The 20,547-nt window shown below is 33.7% G+C and overlaps 1 protein-coding gene across 1 annotated transcript in view; it reads left to right on the forward strand.

Annotated features, from left to right (window-relative positions):
• ADGRA3 (adhesion G protein-coupled receptor A3) overlaps positions 1 to 20,547 on the forward strand; it is a 145,284-nt gene that overhangs the window by 97,938 nt on the left and 26,799 nt on the right. The window contains exons 11-14 of the mRNA XM_074229707.1: positions 9,507 to 9,668; positions 12,638 to 12,841; positions 18,862 to 19,075; positions 19,340 to 19,548. Coding sequence (XP_074085808.1) covers positions 9,507 to 9,668; positions 12,638 to 12,841; positions 18,862 to 19,075; positions 19,340 to 19,548 — 789 coding nt within the window. The remainder of the gene's footprint in view (positions 1 to 9,506; positions 9,669 to 12,637; positions 12,842 to 18,861; positions 19,076 to 19,339; positions 19,549 to 20,547) is intronic.

A 20,547-nucleotide genomic window follows, 5' to 3' on the forward strand; every position in this document is an offset into this window, starting at 1 on the left:
TTATAACTACAAAATTTCTACTTGTAGAAATAGAAATTGACTAATAATTAGAGTGGCATTCATTGTTCATACCATACCAATATTATAAAAACAATTTTTTGTTAATTGTAAAAAAATTACATCTTAATTTTATTTACAAACTTAGTCATACCAAATATCATAACAAAATATCAAGATTTTTAAGAAATATAAAGACAAAAAGGAAAAGACCTTTAGCTGTATCAGATTTGAACAATACTACAAAATAATAATTATAAACCTATTCACTTCTAATTTTAAAATGAAAGTTGACTAATAGAGCAGATTTGCAACATACAAGACTCAGAAACAATCAAACATAGTAAGAACATGTTCATTCATCAAATTCAAGGGTACCAAAATGTGATGAGAATAAATATCATTGTTTTAATATTTTTAATTGGGATTAAAATTTCTAACATTTCCATATTACACATATCTAATTCTTGGTTTTAAATACAGAACTTAATCATACTTCAGAAAGACTACTTCACCTTCCTCTTTATTGTTTATAAATGAAAAGGTGTTGCATTTAAAAAAATTAAAAAAACTTTTTTTAACATCTATATCAACTTGTAAGTTTTATTTTTGTTATGAAAATGATCTATTACACATAGATCTAATATGTGTTCTGTTCTAATAAGAACTGTTATTATAAGTTCTAATAAGATGCAAATGGAATCACTGACATAATTATTTTTCATGTGCTATTATAACCTGTTGTCTGACTTAAAATGTAATAGTGCAAATGAACAAGCTGAATGCACAATGAGGAGTAATTAAGAGGAACTGGGAAGAGCTTCCTGTGGACAGGGTAACATTAGCTGGGACTCAGAAGAAGCCAGGGAGTGAGTTGTGGAAGTGAGGAGAGAGAGCATTTCAGGAGAGAAAATGACTAGACTTCAAGGAACCAGTGTCCTTGGACTCCAAGGTAAGTGTTGGAGCTGTCCAGCCTGGGGAAATGAGGGACTTTTACAGCACAGACATAAAAGTAAGACAGTACCAAGAGGATGCATTCAAGAGATGTTGCTGAGGTGAAACCTGTGGACCTAGCAAAAGACTGTTTACAAGGAGTGAAAGATAATGGAAGGTGGAGGAAGACCCTTGGGAAAATGGTTCTGTTCTCAACAGTGACTGGGGAGGGTAGAGAGGGAAGGATCACAAATCTGTTTGGAACAAGTGGAGTTTAAGTTTTCACCAGTATCCAGGTCAAGTTCTCTGAAAGGTAGGAGGAGAAGTTAGGACCAGGTAAATAGAGCTGAGTATCATCAGCACAGATATGGTAATTAAATCTATTGAAGTTGATGAGATCAGTATAGATGGAGGAAAAGAAGAAGGTCCTCAATATAAATCTGGGTTTGGTTTTCCAAACAAGATAAAGAAGGTAAAAAATAAGGAGTGTGATCATCACTAGCCATCCATAATGGAAGTAGTCTTTTCTCATTCCTCCTTCCCTCCTCCCTTCAGGTAGTTTCTTTTTTTCTTTTCTCTCATCTAATCCTTAGTTCATGTTGCCTCTCTGGAAGTTGAAGTTTGTTTTCTTATTGGACCATTCCTGTCTCTGTTTTACCCTCCTTAATCAACTCCCTTTATCCTTTTTTTCAATTTTTTTCTGTTTACTTGCTAAGTTTAGTGTATATTTACACAGAATTTGTTTGTCTATTTAACCTTTTATTTTCATTTTCATTTTCAAAAGATTTATTTATTTTCACATTATTACAGTATTCTTGTAAAAGTAACCATCATCCCCCCTCCCTGCACAAACATAGAGAAACCTCAAGAAGAATACAGTGAGTGAAAAAGAAAAAAATATATTTCAGTCTGTGTTCAGATACCATCAGCTCTGTCTCTGGGATTGATTTCATCCTTTTTTTCACAAGTCTATCAGAGGTTCAATATTTAAAGCCATTTAATGTTAACAGAATTATATTGGTATTTTAAAAGTAGACCTTCGTTTCATTGAGAAACTTCTGTAATAATTACAAGCACTGGCTCGGTTGTCAGTTTTACTCTAGCCTTCTGTCTTGCTCCTATTCAGCTCTAGATCCTGGACACTGACCACCTCTGCAAGATGCCCTGATTGTACACAGCCTATCCATCTAACTGTATGGGTATTTCTCATCCACTTCACACAGAGACACACACACACATATCTCTCTCTCTCTCTCTCTCTCTCTCTCTCTCTCTCTCTCTCTCTCTCTCTCTCTCTCCATCTCCCCCCCTCTCCTTTTCTCTAAGTAGGCTAGAGTATTGTGTATGATTCTGTATTTCAACGATGATCTGCACTATGGATGAGCTTAATGGGATCAGCACAATGACAGAGATAATATAATATCCAGAAATGGATATTATAGGTGGTTCAATGGATGGTACTCATCTTGGAGTAGGGAAGACCTAAGTTCAAATCCTATCTGAGACATTTACTAGCTGTCATAGTGTGACTCTGTCTAAATCACTTGACTTCTTTCTGCCTCAGTTTCCTTAATTGTAGAAATGAAATTAATATTAATATTGACCTCCCATTGCTGTTGTGTGGATCAAATGTGGTATTTTTAAGAAGTGTTTAGTACAGGGCCTGATACATAGTACGTCCTTTCTAAATGATTATTCTTTGAGTTCAAGAAGTGAACTGACTTGCCCAAAGTCATACAGGTAATAAGTAATAGGGGCAGGAATCAAACCTATGTCCTCCAAATCCAGATCATAGCTTTTTTTTTTCTTTCCATCTGACACCACTTGACCCCAAATTATTGTGTCATGGACCATTATGGCTTTGCATTATGACTATTAGATTGCTATTGGTAACAAAATTCAAGGACTAATGATTTTTAACATTCATTGGAGACTTTTTTAAGAGATTTTTTTTAGGGCTTAGTTTTGCTCTATGGAATAATTTTTACTAGATGACAGGTATTAACTCTCATTTGATTCTTGTGTCAATCAGTTATGTGAATGTCAAGATCTGTTACAGAAAACATTTGTGAAAACCTCCCTGTTCTCTTCTTTTAATTGCAGTAACAATGTCCTCAATGTAAACTCATTGTTTTCATAGCATTTTCTTAGGGTTTGCAATTTGTAAAATTTTTTTTGTGATATTTTGGTCAATTTTTTTGTATTAGATATGCTCATTTATTTTTCTTCTAAATATTCCTTGTCCTTCCCTCTTTTAAATATCTTGATAGTGGATTTCTCCCTGAATTCAGCAGAGTGCGTTTCTCTCTATATATAAAAAATCTAGTTTATGTATTTCCATCTTTTTTTCCCCCAGTGTCATTTCTTCTTTCTTATGCAGCATGTCAAGGATAATAGATATCAAAGTTGTGATACCACTATGGTTGATGGAGAAAAATAGATTGCTATAGAAAGACAAATCTTTCTATTAACCTCTTTCTAGTTTTTAATTGGATCTCTTCCTAAGACTTTTTCCTTCCTTTCTTACTAAGATTTTTTTTCTCGAATTTCTTTTCCATGTTTCTGTTAATATTGTTCATTGACTTTTTAAAAGTTTTATAAGTGAGATTATATTCTATGCCTCTGTTGCCCTTGGCTCCTATATTTGCCTCATTGTGAGTCAGTCAGTCAACATTTATTAAGCATCTTCCACATGCCAGGCACTGTCTTAAGTGATGGGGATACAAAGAATGTCACCAGGCATGATGAAGTCCTCCAGCTGGGATAGGAAATGATCTCAGGAGGTGTGAATTACAAACTTAATTTCAACTTGCAGAATGATGAGTTTCTGGAGAACAGGAAATCCAAGTTATCTGCCCAGTGAGAAATATCTCTGGAGAGAAAGATTTCCTGACTAAGACAATTTCTAAGGTCTTTTGGTTTCTTCCTTATAGTGAATTTTTGACATCAGTTCAAATTCATTAGGAAATGGTTATCTTCTACTACTTTAATCTCCATTCATCTATTTTTTTTTAGGTTTTTTTGCAAGGCAAATGGGGTTAAGTGGCTTGCCCAAGGCCACACAGCTAAGTAATTATTAAGTGTCTGAGACCAGATTTGAACCCAGGTACTCCTGACTTCAGGGCAGGTGCTTTATCCACTATGCCACCTAGCCGCCCCCCCCATTCATCTTTTTAATGAATGTTTTTCTTATATAGGTTAGGATGTGGGTGATTGAAATTTTTTCTTATACTTTATTTTCCATTCTTCTAATTTGGTATTTTCAATTGATATTTTATTTTATTTTCCCAATTACATGTAAGGAAAAATTTTCAACATTCATCCACATCCATATACATATTTTTAAGTTACATAGTTTCCTTCCACCCTCTCTTCCTACCCCTCTCCCCTTTGTGGCAAATAATCAGGTGAATATTGTACATACACATTTGTGTTTAAAACATTTACAGATTATTCATTTTTGATATGAGGAATTAGGATTACAGAAAAGTAAAGAAAACCTTGAGATAGAAAGGAATATATAAGAGAAATCTTTAATTAGTGAATGCAGTGTTCATTCAGATTCTGTAGGGTTTTTTTTTTAATTTTTCTTCCTCTGGATGGGAATAACATTATCCATAGCCAGTCTCTTAGGGTTGTCCTTGTTCTCTGAACTGTTGGGAGGAGCATGATCAAGGTTGATCAACTCACAATGTTGGTGTTAATGTATACAATGTTCTCTTGGTTCTACTCCTGTCACTCAGCATCAGTTCCTGTAATTTGTTTTATGCTTTTCTAGAATCTGACCATTTATGGTTTCTTATAAAACAAATAGTATTCTGTAACATTCATATTCATACTTGTTTAGTCATTCCCCAATTGATAGGCACCCCCTCAATTTCCAATTCTTTGCCACCACAAAAAAAGCTGCTATGAATATTTTGGAGCATGTGGAACTTTTCCCATTTTTTTATGATTTATTCTGGACATACTATTTGTTTTTGATGGGTATGATCAGTTTTATTGCTCTTTATTTGAAGTTCCATATTACTCTCTAGAATGACTGGATCAGTTCACAACTCCATCATCAATGCATTAATGTCCCAAACATCTCACAATCTCTCCAACATTGATCATTTTCCCCTTTTCTCATCTTGGCCAATCTAATAGGTGTGAGGTAATACCTCCTTGTTCTTTTAATTTTCATTTCTTTAATCAATAATGATTTGGAACATTAATTTCATGTCTATATATATATATATATATATGTATATAACTATTTACATCATTTGAAAACTTTATATTCTTTGTTCATTTATCATTTGGGGAATGACTTGTAACCTTATAAATTTGATGCAATTTGAGACCTTTATGAGAACCCTTAACAGTCAAAATTATTTCCCAGTTTTCTGTTTTTCTTCTAATTTTGGCAACATTAATACTATTAGTCCAAACCCTTTTTAATTTACTGTAGTCAAAATCATTCATTTTGCAATTTATATTGTACTCTATTTCTTGCTTTGTTATAAATGCTTCCCATTTCCATAAATCTGACAGATAAGTAGTTCTCAATCTATTAATTGGTCTATGGTGTCATACTTTTTGTCTAAATCCTATACTCATTTTGACCTTATTTTGACATAGGGTTTGAGATTTGGGTCTATACCTAGTTTTTGCCATATTATTTCCTAGTATTCACAACAATTTTTGGCAGATAGTGAGTTCTTATTCTAGAAGTCATATCTTTGGGATTGTCAAAGAGTAGATTATTATAGTCATTTACTAAAGTTTCTTTTGAAACTATCCTGATCCACTGGTCTTTTTTTCTTTCAATTTTCTTTCAATTGATATTTCATTTTATTTTTCCAGTTACATGTTTTGAAAGGTTTTCAACATTCATCCAGATGTATATGCATATTTTAAAGTTACATAATATCCTTTCAACCTCCCTTCCTGAACCCTCCCCTCAGTGGCAAATGGTCAGGTATATAAATGTGTATATTGTATATACACATTTGTGTTAAACATGTTTACAGATTATTCATTTTCCATATTTGGAATCAGAATTAAGGGAAAAGAAAGAAAATCATGAGACAGGAGAAATTTTTTTAAAAAATGATGGTAGTGTTCATTCAGATTCTGAAAAGTTTTTTTTGGTTGTTGTTTTACTCTCATTTTTCTTTCTCTGGATGGGGATAGCATTATCCATAGCCTTTCCTAATAGGGTTGTCCTAGCTCTCTATTACTCAATCCTAATCCACAGACCATTATTGTTTCTTAACTAGTGTCAGTTAGTTTTGATGACTGCTGCTTTATATTATCATTTTAGATCTGGTAAGAGCTAAGTTACATTCCTTTAAATTTTCTTTGTCATTATTTCCCCCAATTTGGTTTTAATTTGGTGTTTTGTTTTAACTACTTGATGGTCAAAAATTGTGCTTCAGATATGATCATCACAAATGATTCAGAAATGACTTATATGTTAATAACCAAACTTTGTGTATGTGTGTTTTATATTTGATAGTCTTCATGTTGAATGTTTCCTAGCTCATTTTTTAGAAAATTTTTTTTTTATATTTACAGGAATAAGGCCTCTGTAATCCATAAACTCTTCTTACTTTTGGATCATTTTCCACTCTTTTCCCCATTATTTCTCACTAACATTGTGCTAATTGAATATTAAAGTATATATTACTTGATATAATTTATTTTCTTTCTCATCTTCAGTAATAGATATTGGCTCATAAACTACATCTTTTCAGTGTTGTTGTTGTTTTGTTAAACAAATATTCTTCACAAGTACATCAGTATGTGGTGACCATATGCTCCATAAAATAACATTCCATATTACCTTTAGACATATTGTACATAATAACCACTACTCTTGACTTTAGTCTCCCATGGGAGTCTTTGTTCTGTCTTTCTTTTAGTGGCAACTTTTATCTTTTTTAGTGTGAATATAAATTTTTATATGATTGAGAAATCAATTTCTCTCATAGTTCCTAGCACATTTAATACACAGGGAGTTCAGGAAAACTGCTCTGGCATTGAGGGCCTCCTGAGACCTTTTCAGGGCTGCTCATTTATCTTTGATGTTCACCTGTGACCCAATTCTCAGCTGTGGCTCCAAAAACTGTCACATATACAGTGACCACACTCCCACCATCTTTGTTGATGGATTGAACCAGATTGAGGGTAACTGATAGGCCTTATTAGTGAGCTAGGGGGTTGTCTACCCAAGTACATGAAGACTTCTTCTCGCAGAATGGGCAAATAAGACCAAATTTTTGCAATGATCTTGAAAATGCTGAAGCATTTGCTCTGGAATACTTAGTTTGATGTGATGTCAAATACACCAAGGTCATTTACTCTCTCATGGACCATCGCCAGTCAACTTAATTTTTGTCTTGCCATGGGAATTATTTTTTAATTGAAATTTTATTTTATTTTTCCAATTTCATGTAAAAGTAGTTTTCAGTATTCATCCATTTGCAAATTTTTGATTTCCACATTTTTCTACCACCCTTGCTTATTTTCCCCTTCCCCATGGCAGCAAACAATCTGTTAACAGTTGTTCTCATACAATCATGTTTAACATATTTCTTTATTAGTCATGTTATGAAAGAGTAATTAGAACTAAGGGGAAAGGGGAAAAAAACCATGAGAAGAAAAGTAAAAACATAAAAACCCTTTTAAAATAGTGAACATAGTATGCTTGCTCTGCTTTCAAACTACATAGTGTTTTCTGTAGATGTGGATGTCATTGTCCATAATGTTAGAATGAATGTGGGAAATTGTTGGTGGAGGTGTGAACTTATCCAACCTTTCTGGAGAGCAATTTGGAATTATGTCCAAAAGGCAACAAAAATGTGCATACCTTTTGAACCAGCAATACCACTACTGGGTCCATACCCTGAAGAAATTATGAAAAAGAGTAAAAACATCAAATCATCAAATGTACAAAAATGTTCATAGCAACTATCTTTGTGGTAGCAAAGAAATGGAAACTGAGGAATGCCTATCAATTGGGGAATGGCTTAACAATCTGTGATATATGTATGTCATGGAACACTACTGTTCTATTAGAAACCAGGATGGATGGGAATTCAGGGAAGCCTGGAAGGATTTGCATAAACTGATGCTGAGTGAGATGAGCAGAACCAGAAGAACCCTGTGCACCCTAACAGCAACATGGGGGGTGATGATCAACCTTAATGGACTTGCTCATACCAACAGGACAATAATTAAGCACAATTCTGGGATATCTGTGATGGAGAAAGAACTGTGGATTTTGAGCCAAGACTGAAGACTTTCTATGTACCTTTAATTTAATTTTAAAAGAAAATTGTCTTATGCAATTCTGCTATATCTCATACTGTATGTTTCTTCCTTAAGGATATGATTTCTCTCATCACATTCAACTTAGATCAGTGCATACTATGGGAATGATGTAAAGACTAACAAACTGCCTTCTGTGGGGAGTGGGGGAGGGAAGCAAGATTGGGGTAAAAATTGTAAAACTGAAAAATAAATAAATCTTTCTAAAATTAAAAAAAATAATAAGAAAAAAGGTCTCTCAGGGTTGTGCTCTATCTCTGAACTGCTGAGGGGAGCTGCATCCTTCAGAGTTGATCATCCCACAATGTTGCTGTTAATATGTACAGTGTTCTCTTGGTTCTGTTCATTTCACTTAGCATCAATTCATGTAATTCTCCATGCTTTTCTAAAATCTGACCACATGTTTTCTTTTCAAACCATCTTGGCTTCCCCCTCAAAGTCCCCCTTGTCATGGGACTTTGATGATTCTGGAAGACAGAGTGTAACTGGCAGTTTTGTATAACTATACCCATTTAAATTCACATCATACATAAATCAAGACATAACCCATCATTCACTATTTTACTCCAACATTGTGATATCCTTGGTCTTCTTTGAAGATGAAGGACAGGGGGGATGGCTAGGTTGCACAGTGGATAGAGCACTGCCCCTGGAGTCAGGAGTACCTGAGTTCAAATCTGGCCTCAGACACTTAATAATTACCTAGCTGTGTGGCCTTGGGCAAGCCATTTAACCCCATTTGCCTTGCCAAAAAAAAAAACCCTAAAAAAAAAAGAAAAGAAAATGAAGGACAGTGGAAGCTAGGTGGCACAGTCAGGAGGACCTGAGTTCAAATCCAGCCTCAGACGCTTAATAATTAAGTCACTTAACCCCACTGCCTTACAACAATTACAAAAAAGAAAAGAAAATGGACAAAAAACAGCAATGACTAGTAATTTTAAGTTAATAGACAGTCTTCAAAAAAATTATATCTTTCATCTGTCCCTCTCTGAAATACTGACAGTATATATGGAAGAGAAATAATTTTTTCAAATGACTTAAAAATTAACAGTACCAGTTTGCATTTTTTAAATGATTGTACTTTCATTGTGTGGTTAACTTGTAACCATTTTGTTATAATGTTTGTGCTTAGAATAAAAAGATTTATATTTTTGTATTGAACTTTAGAACCATAGCATCTTTTAAGTCCATTTTTTCTAATTGAATCAAGTAATATATTTTGCAAAAGTTTTAATGACCTTTTTTCTTAATCTTTCTAGCTTGGTGATGTGATGGTTGATATTGCAAGTAATATCATGTTGGCTGATGAACGTGTTTTGTGGCTTGCCCAGAGAGAAGGAAAAGCTTGCAGTAGGATCGTTCAATGCTTACAACGAATTGCTGCATACAGATTGGCAAATGGAGCCCACGTATATTCAACTGTAAGTGTAAATGCTGTATCAACACTATTTTAAGTTAAATTGTAAACCTGACTCTACAAAATCATTTCTGATTTGTTTGATTCTATATCTTAATATATTTCAGGTGCTTTTTTCTTAAAATTAATTGAAAACATTAACATGGCTATATTAAATCAGATCACTATTTTAACCATTCTAGATCAAAAGGTTGGTTTGTAGAAAGATATGAAAACCTTAAAGATATAAAGTTCAAAAGGTTTGCAATCTACTGTGCATCCCACTTCCTCAGTCTTTTAGTACATATGCAAGAGGGCAGTATGAACCTAGTATGTGTGGTATGTGATGTTTACTGAGGACCAATCTGTAATTTTAACCTTTATTTTATATTGAGATTTTATAGTTATGCTAACCATTGTATAAAATAATATTTCTCTATATTTATCCTTTATTTACCTTTTTCAGGTTTCCTTGTTTGTCTCCTACTCTATAATATAGGATTTGGTTAATGAATCCTTATTTTATTTATATTTGCTTCTAAGCTTAATATCTCTAGAACTTGTATTTTTCCTGACCAAACTTTTTTTTTTTTTTTTTTTTTTTTTTAGTTTGGTCTCATGTTACAGTCTTAGACTGTATGGGAATCTTATTTTAAAATTGTCCTTTTATGGACCTCCAATGAAATTACAGATTTCTTGAGGTTGACTAACTAGAATTATTTATATTTATTATCTGTTCAGATACTTCATTGTGTTTCACAGAGACAGATTGCTAAATTTTTTTGAACTATAATTTGTTATATTCTAATTTGTTTAGATTGTTTTTCCTAAATATTTTGTACATGATCATTCTGAAGCTCATTTGGTATTTTCTACCCAACCAGAAATATTTACACCTTTTATAGTGTTATATCACACTACCTTGTAGACTGGGTCAGGTTGTGAACAACTTTAAAGGCAAACCGAAGAATTTGTGTTTAATTCAAACAGCAATAGAAAGTTTGGAGTTCATTGAGTAAGGAAGTGACACATCACTGTGACAGGTTAGATAAGCTTAGGGGAAATGATTCGAAGGCTATTTCAGTAGTCTAAGAAAGATGTAATAGGAACCTGAACTAGGGTGGTAGCTTTGGGACAGATTCTAGGGATATTTGGAGGTAGAACCCACAAGAATTGACACTTAATTGGAATCATATCAATTAAGACAGAGGAGTCAAGGTTATAGTTATTCTTAATATTAAACTAGCCTTGCTTACCTCATATAAACACTACCTGGTCTTGATGAAAATTATTGCTGTTTTCCATTTCTATTTTATTTAATAATCTTGCATTTATGCTGTTTAGGGAAATTGTTCTATACTTTTCTAGTGCTATCCTTATGTTAAAAAATCATAATATTTGACTTTCCAGTCAAACTGTGAGTTTGAATAGTAGTTGAGAATTAAGTAATGATTAGTCCTAATCCAGCCTTCTGCTAATTAGCTATATTTCTGCGGCATCTCTGGGCCTGTTTCCTTATTTGTAATAGCTTTTTCTTTATCATAAACAGAATAAAATTCAAACTTAACTTTAAATCTTTCCATATACTGACTGATATCATATAATATTTTCTGTGTTTAGTTCCACTAGTCTCTCATGTAATTTCTTCAGTATGATAAATCTGGCCTACTACTATTCCCTGTGTTGGATTGTGCTTTTTAGGCCCTTATGTCTTTTCTCTAGTCATTTCCTCTACCTAGAATATACAATTCTGCCTGTCTTCAAGGACTAATTCATTAATGTATCTTCTGTGATGCCTTTCCTAATCAGTGTAGACACAAGTAATCCCTTCTTCTCCATTAATCCTATTAAAACGAGTTTGCATCATTTAGGACACTACATTGCCTCATTTCACATATGTTTGTATGTGTAATCTCACAATATGTCACCTCTTTGAGAAGAATGGTCACTTCTAGTACTTTGTACAGTGACTTAATCAAAATTAGTGCTCAATAGATGCTTTTTCTGCAGGAAAGTCACATGATATAAAAGTCAAAGAGGAGACTACAGAGGTAGAATTTATTATATACTGACCTTGGACAAATACTGAATCCTAGGCACAATTTCAAAGTATCTTAGCTAACTCTTAATACAGAACAGTTGTAATTTGTAGGGTCAAAAGGACTTCCTTTTATCAATTAAATCATAGATATAGATTATCTTTTTTTTTTGTCAAATGTAGAAGATCTAGTGGGTCTAGTGGATTACTTTTATGGCCTGATCTGGAAAGATCTTATAAAGAAAGGTTATGATGATTATTGTATTGACTAGTATACATTTTGTAGTCAGAAACTAAAAATTTCACCATTGAGCCATTTCCAAAACTTGGGTAGATACCATCTTGATTATTTATCTGTATCTGCTTTGTTTATTTCTACTACTTGATTCAAGATCTCCCTACCAGATAGCATGGATTCAGTATTTTGCTGTAATGAGGCAAAATAGTTATTTCCTTTCTTTCTGGTAGAGATTCTGCATTGTGTGAAAAATTACATTTAATGATTTTTGAGATCCAATCATATGCTCTATCCTTGGAAAAGACTTCAGAGGTTCAGCATTATGAAACTTACTCTGTGATTAGGAAAGTAATGATTAACCCCCCCAGTAGGTTCAAAGTACTGTGTGAAATACCAGGGATAGAAAGAAAATGAGAAAAAATTCCTATAATCAAGGGACTTAAATGGGGCAGGAAATACTCTAGATGCTGATAAATGCAAAGAATTTTTTGAAGGAGGGATCAAGGATGAATTCATCTTCATTTGTCTGAGTATACTTCTTATAGTATGATTACTTATTCATCCAACATGTATTGAATTGAACTGTTCATCTCTCTAAACATCTAGTATAGTTTTATTAAAATAAAGTGCAATTTAATGTTTTATATATGCCAGATTATCTTATTATTTTTCCCCATGACTTTAGCCTTACATAACTAATATTTGTTGAATTTTGAAGTATTCACCAAATATTGCTCTGGAAGCTTATATCATCAAGGCTACCAGCTTCACTGGAATGACATGTACCGTGTTCCAGAAAGTGGCAACATCTGATCGGACAGGACTAACTGATTATGGAAGGAGAGATCCAGATGGACATCTTGATAAGCAACTGAGCTTTAAGTGCAATGTTTCTAATACATTTTCAAGTCTGGCACTAAAGGTATGATGCCTGATATTTTATAGACATTTATACTTTTCTTTATAGATAGGAGTATTAAAAGGTGCTTTTATCATTTAAAACAGTAGGCAGGAATAAAACAAAGATCCAAATTAAAAAGCAATAGAAGTAAAAGTAATATAGTTAATTGAATTAGCAAAGGTATTTAAATATATATAGGGCAGTGTGTGATCCTTCCTGACTGATTATTTTCATCTTGCAATGCTCTCGGCACAGCTCTTTGTGACTTTTTGAGGCAGAGAATGTGCTGCCCTACTTTAGTAGAAGGAGTTTCCTCTGGGTAAGTTACACCACTGCAATTCATAGATCCAGTCCCTGTGAGTTATATAATAGGGCAAATATTTTCAGAAAATAAAGCATCTTTTATAGGGTGAGGAATAAAAAATACAGAAATGTTTTTTAGTTTAGTCTGCTTCACTTCCTTGTGACACCCTGGCCTTCAGTTAAAAAATATTATTTCTTTTAGTGTTCATTTAAAAAAAAGTAGCGTTCCATATTTTTCCTGCCCCTCCCTTAACCCATTGCAAAGGCAAATAGTATATCAGTTATATGTGTGAAATCATGCAAACTATATTTCCATATTAGCTATACCATCAAAAAACCCTCAAAAACTCAAAGCAAGAAATATGAAATAAATGAAAAAACAAAACAAGCTTCAGTCTGTAGGCAGATTGTTCAGAATGTTCATCAGTTCTCTCTGTGAATGTGGACAGCATTTTTCATCATGAACTCTTTGGAATTCTCTGAAATCATTGTCTTGATCAGAGTAGTTAATTCTTTTGTAATTTATCCTTTTTATGATGTCTCCTAGCATATTAGAATAGTTTTTCTTTTGTTTAACATGACACTGATTGTTGCCATTTATTTTAGACATAATTATCAGTAAGTTGTCATACCATAAGTCTTAGAATTTAAAAAAAACTGTGAAAATAATATGATAATACAGTTTGTAAGCTCTCTTTTTAGCATATTGTTAGAGCAAATTTGCAATCAAATTCTTAAATCTTTTAAGTTTAGAAAGAATTGAATTGAATGAGTAATATTTGTCTTTGAAATAAAATGCAAATATATTTGGAAATTATACTGAGCATAAATAAAAATGGACAATTGTTAAAAGTCACCTATTTATGGATTGTTTTTGAAGATTATTTCTTTATCTTGATAATCAACTCTTGATTATATATAATTTTTGTATCCACTTTTTGCCTTTATAACAAATTTTAAATTCACTTCTGACTTTTCTGCTAGCTTCCAAGCATTTATTAAGGTGCCAGGTCCAGTATTAAATAGCAGGGATGCAAAGAGAGATGAGAAATAATAAGTCTCTGTTCTCAAGGATTTTACAGTCTAATGGGAAGCACAATTTGAGCTGTATAATTCTGGTTCTTCATGTTTGAAGAAGACCACAACATCAGAGAGGTAATGCTATGACAATGACATGAATTGGACTTGAATGAGGCAGTTCTGTGCTAAGTCACCAGTCTCACTTTCTCCTCCAGAGCCATCAGCCAGAAATTAATCAGGAGTTCTGCAGATGGCTCTGGATATGAGGCAATCAAGGTTAAGTGACTTACTCAAGGTCACACAATTAATAAGGATCAAGTGTCTGAGACTGAATTTGAACTCCTGTCCTCCGCATTCCAATACCTAGCCACCCTAATGTGTGCTATACAAACAATTCATATATTGGATGATTGGGGAAGCATAAACATTATACTGGTTCATGAAAGGCTTCCTAGAAGGAAGCCTGGGAGTGGCAGAGATGGAGATGAGGAAGGACAGAATTTTGGACATGGGGACAGCCAGTGAAATGAATGGAATTAGACAGCTGAGTGTGTGAGGAGGACAGTATCACTATATTGGAGAGTAAGTAGACTGGCTTGATGGGATTGAATAGAGTCTTTGAAGGCTGGAAAGGTAGGAGGAGGATTTGTTATGAAGGACATTAGAAACCAAACAACTACAACAAAAAGTTTGTATTTGATCCTGGAGGTGATTAGGGAGTCACAAGACTTTATTGAGTGTGTGGGATGATAGGGGAATATGATCTGACCTGAACTTTAGGAAGATCAACTGAAAGGTGAATTGAAGATGTCCTGCAATTGAGAGAGGCTTGTCTCTGGGAGACCCAATAGCTATTTGCAAAAATAATTCAGAGCTAATGTGATGAGGACCTAAGCTTTGATAGTGTCAAAAGAGAGAATGGAGTTATATGAGATATGTTACGAGGGTAGAATTGACAGCATCTGGCAATGGTGGGGTGAGAGGGATTGAGCAGTTAAGTATGACTTCTAGACAGGGAGCCTGAATGACTGGAAGAATCATGGTGCCATTGATATAATAAGAAAATTTGGATAGGAGGTTATATGGGGGGGGGTAATGAGTTCAGTTTTACATGTGTTGAATTTAGGATGTTGACATACAAACAAATCTAGTTGTTCACTACACAGTAGAAGATGTAGTAGACTCTAGGTCTGGAGAGAATTTAAGCCTGGAAAGCAGGTCTGGGAATCATCAGTTTGCATATTATGTTTAATATTCTTTTTCATTTAAGCAAATATTTCTTAAGGGCTTAGTAATCATAAGATGTGCTTCTATATTTTCCTTAATAATATTCCTGAGAGAGAGAGAGAGAGAGAGAGAGAATAGACCTTATTCCCAAAGAAGTTAAACTTGAATTCATTTAAACAAATGCCTTTTAGATGTCTTTTACATGCAAGGCCCTGTGACTACAAAATCCAAAACCATATAGTTTTCAAGGAGATTAGATTCTACTGGGCAATCCAGAAGTCTTTTTTCCTTCTGGTCAGCCCTGGGTACATCTCATTGTTCACATTGCAGTTTATACATGATCAGTAGACTTCCCATTCTGCTGGTTATTATAATGTACAGTATGTATTCTTTATCTTGTTGATTTTTTTTCTGTATTGTTGAGCTGATCTCTTTGTAAGAATTGTGAATCTCATTAAAGATAACTTCTAGTATTAAGGGACTGAATACAATAAGTACAATAAGATTGAAGCATAGGGATAGTGAAGGGAATTCACCATATATGAGGAATTACCTTACTCAGATTTTGTGTAGGACATCATCCATGGCACTGAAAGTCACTTTTGCTGAACATTTGCTTTTCTATTGTATGGAGGTCAAAGAATTACTCAGCACAAAGTTTTCTCTGTATTTCTATTCTGCCCTTGTGCATCACTTTATTGCAGAAGAGCCTTAATATAGCTGGGTTTTCTTTTACTAAATCAGATGCTTGCTTGCTTGCTTCCTTCCTTCCTTCCTATCAGTAAACATCATTTTGCATCATTATGTATTTTTATCATTAATTGTATGGCTGCAAAGTTGTGGTCTGCAGTAAAGAATCATCCAAAGACACCTATTTGTTCCCTTCTTGTATTTCATCAAGAATTCCTTTTCTATGTTAAAAGTAGAACATTTTAATTATAATTATGTTATAATTATCTCACAGTATAATAGAGAAAATGTTATGTACACAAATAACAAGATACAAGAAAAATTTTTAGGAGAAAAGGAAAAGTCCATCTAGGCAGAATGTGATTAGGGATTGAAGACAAGAAATCTTTATTTGGGAATAGTAAGGAAAAGTTTCCTGAGAGAGATAGTCACAGAGTTAGGCACTGAAGGAAATATAATTAGGAAATCAAGACTAATTGGAGGGGGGGAAATCATTGCAAAGATATATTGAAATATTTGAAGATTATGTTTACCATATTTCTCTCATTAATAAAGATGAGTTCTCTTTGTAGTCAAAACTTCATTTATCAATTATATAGATGTTATTCAGTTGTGTCTGACTCTTCTTGACTTCACTTGGAGTTTTCTTGGCAAAGGTCCTAGAATGTTTACTCTTTCCTTCTCCTGCTTATTTTATAGATGAGGACACAGGCAGGGTTAATGTCCTAAATATGGTTACTCTTTCCTATTTACCTTACTATTATTTTTGGAAGCTTTTGAGACCTTCTCATTGTTTAAACCATTTTTTAATACTTTATTATCCTCAAGAGCTGGATGCCATCTACAGAAGTGACAATTTTATAGTTTTTTTCTGGATCAATTAAGAATGAGAAATAGTCATTCTAAGTATAGCTCTATACCTTACTAATTACTGTTAATATTTATCCAAGCAAAAAAGTATGCACTGATCCCATTTAAATTTCTTTTTTTACCCCTAGTCATGATTTTAAAAATTCCTTCCCAATACTATGACAACTTCAGGTTTATAGCAGTTTGGATATAAATTTTTGTCACAGGCTTCTTTGAAACTCTGGATTATCATTTCTCATGATTCATAGAACACTGCAGTCCCACTAAACACTATAAGGAGTTCAGCCAAAATCTAACTACAATAGGAATTTGTCTGCTTTGCTGATTGTGTCAGTCATACATCTAGTACAGAAGACATAAGGTTGATAAAAATTGATTAAGTGGCTGAAAAGTAGGTTTCTTGTTCATCTTGAATCAGTATTTGAATGTATCCAATAATGACTTTCACAATGTTTCTAAGATACAGAAGTTTCTGAAAAATATTGACTTTAAATTTATAATATTACTTTTTTACTTCTATTCATCAGTGGTTCTAAGATCTCATCAACCATAATACTCAGCTGTATTACAGATTCTCCCTTCCTTCCTTCCTTCCTTCCTTCCTTCCTTCCTTCCTTCCTTCCTTTCTTCTGAGACTTCCTGATCTCCTCCCTTAAGTTTTCTGTAAAGTTTTTGATTTTTTAAAAAATCTTAAATTTTTGTAAACAAATAGAAAAATGATCATGAGAGAGGTTCATTCATCTAATTAAAACTATTGATTCAGTCTTTCCTCCTGCAAACATTTCCACCTTCCACAAAATGTCATCTTTTTTTTCATTTCACCCTGTGGAGATGATCATTTGAAGGACCATAGGGAAATTGTTGGCAGTTTGGAAATGCTTACCAACAGTATAGATCTCACAGATCAACTACTCCATAATTCCATATTTACCAAGAGATTTTTCTTAAGAACAGTTATAGTTAGTGCAGTTCTGTTTCTTGATCTTGCTTATAACTACTTTTGTAAATGAAATCCTTCAAAAACTTAAGGTTTGGCTAAACCTCTGCAATGGATGGTTTGACAGTGTCTGTTGAGCTTAATAAAAGTATTGTGCAAATAAACAAATTGAGTACTTTATGAGTCTTGAGCTAATAATACTATTAATATCTCTAATTCTGATGACAGAAACTTAATTTGGGTACAACCAATACATAGTAATTGCTAGATTTTTATGCCAATCTAGCCAGTTGGATTTTGCTTTTGTATACATTTGTATTTCTTATTGAAGGTTTTAGTTCTTTCATAGATAGTATGGCATTCTTTATCTGTTTCAGTTTTCATGTTTGAATTGTTAGACTGATCCCTTTTGAACAGAAGTGACTCTTTGTTATAACAGTCTGCTGAGCAATCTTTTTGTATTGTTTCATTGACTATCCTTCATTATTTTTGGTGAACATATATTATTGTTATATGCCTCACTTCACACATAAAGCAGGGCAGTCTTTTTTCTTGTTAGTTCAAGTGTTTTATTGCATCCCCCCCACTATCCATGTAAAATTCAGATATATTATTATCACTGAAATTTCTAATTTGTTTAGTATTGTTTTGTAGTTATTATTTGTTTAGTTGTTAGTGTGGTCTCTACCACGAAGAGTATGGAAGAGAGAATTCATTTGCATTTTCCATTCTAGTCTAGTTGTACATGGTGTAACCTTTTGACCTGTTTTCATTCTATGTTTCTGCAGCAGTTTTATGAAAGTGAAGCAATATTAACTCCTAGCCATGATGGTTATTAGATTCAATAGCACTTTTTTTTTACAAAAACCCACTTAAAAATATTTTTTTGTTTAACATGAAGTTTGAAAACTTGAAATGTGCTATTGAAGGAATAATTAATAATTAATATTTTTTTCTGAGAGACTAATAATCTTTAAATTATTTTGTTTTTTAGAATACTGTTGTAGAAGCATCTATTCAGCTTCCTCCCTCCCTTTTCTCAGCAAAGCATAAAAGGGAAACCAGAGTAACTGATGAATCTATTTACAAGCTTCAACTTATTGCATTCCGCAATGGAAAGCTTTTTCCAGCAACAGGAAATTCAACAAATCTGGCTGATGATGGAAAGCGGCGGACAGTAGTCACTCCTGTGATTCTCACTAAAATGGGTTTGTTTCTGACAAATATTGCTACTTAATTATTTCCTGTTGTAATTTTAAGGTATTTTTATACAAAATAAATTCCCAACCAATAACCATTTAACTCTTCCGATAAAGTAATTCACAAACACTAACAGTGGGATTTTATAACTTAAGCTCCAAAATAAAGTTTTATCTTCAAAGCTGTTTAATGACTCACTCAGCAAATTCCAGATTTTACACAGATTAGCACATAAATTGGTCTTTTAAACTATTGTATTTTTCTTTCAACAGATGGAATAAATATTGATACTCAACACATTCCTATTAATGTTACATTGCGTCGAATTGCACATGGAGCAGATGCTGTCGCAGCTCAATGGGATTTTGATTTGCTGAATGGACAAGGGGGCTGGAAGTCAGATGGCTGCCACATCCTCTCCTCTGATGAAAATGTTACAACAGTTCAGTGCTACTCTCTCACTAGTTACGCAGTGCTAATGGTATGACCTTTTAAAATTGTCTGTGGGAAAATGAACATTGAATACTTGAGCTTTATTTTGCCTCATACTTCATAAGGTGCTTTTTAAAAATCCTAAAATGACCTATTTGATTATTTAAGAGTGCTTGTTCAGTGTTGTTGAAAGGGAAATTGAGTTCTTCCTAAGTGTGCTTGAGAAGTACACCAGCATTCATGTAAAGACAGGAAATTTGACTAAATTAAATTGCATTAGTAATCTATAATAAATGAACCAGGATATTAAATTAGATTACAGTTTTATAGACCTGGAAGATCTAGTTTGCCCCCAGAAGTTCCCCCCCAACAAGGACATCTTGTTTGTTAGTATGTGAACTCCCTCCATTGAAACAAATCCTCACCATTTATAACTTAGGTTTTATAATGAATGCAAGAATAAAGCATTTGGTAAATGCTTACTTCATGCAAAGACACTGTGCTAAGTCCTGTGAATACAAACTGAGAAGTCAGAGAGTCTCTGCCCTCAGGGAACTCAGGAAGGAATAAATACAGAAATTTTTAGCTGTGAGTCAGAGGGAAAGGCCCCATGGTCCTCAGGGTACAGAAGGAAAATATTCTTCTTTAATCATGTTTCCACTGATATTGTATCTGTTTCTGATGTTGAGCCACTTCATGATGCTAAGGACTTTGGTGATACATACTTGCTTTTTTGAGCATTCAGTAACTGTTGTTGCAGTTATTAACAAGCTGCTTCTCTCCAGGGGCTTCTCTGGAATGGGCTGGAACTGTGGTCATTCTCCAGGTTCTTGGGTTCAGGGCCCTGGGCTGTCTCCGTCAGAATGTGAAAGATCACATCAGGCTGGTGGAAGTTGGCTTATCTGGCACCTTCTGCCTCCTGATTCTTCCTCGGGAGGCTTTCCTATTCCAGATACCCTCATTTTTGTTGGCAGTTGTTGGGGACGGATATCCCATTCTCCACAGGAGCTTCTCCCTTGATGATAGCTATGAGCTGGAATCGTAACTG

This window comes from Macrotis lagotis, chromosome 3, assembly GCF_037893015.1.
Source record: "Macrotis lagotis isolate mMagLag1 chromosome 3, bilby.v1.9.chrom.fasta, whole genome shotgun sequence".
NCBI classification, from domain to species: domain Eukaryota; kingdom Metazoa; phylum Chordata; class Mammalia; order Peramelemorphia; family Peramelidae; genus Macrotis; species Macrotis lagotis.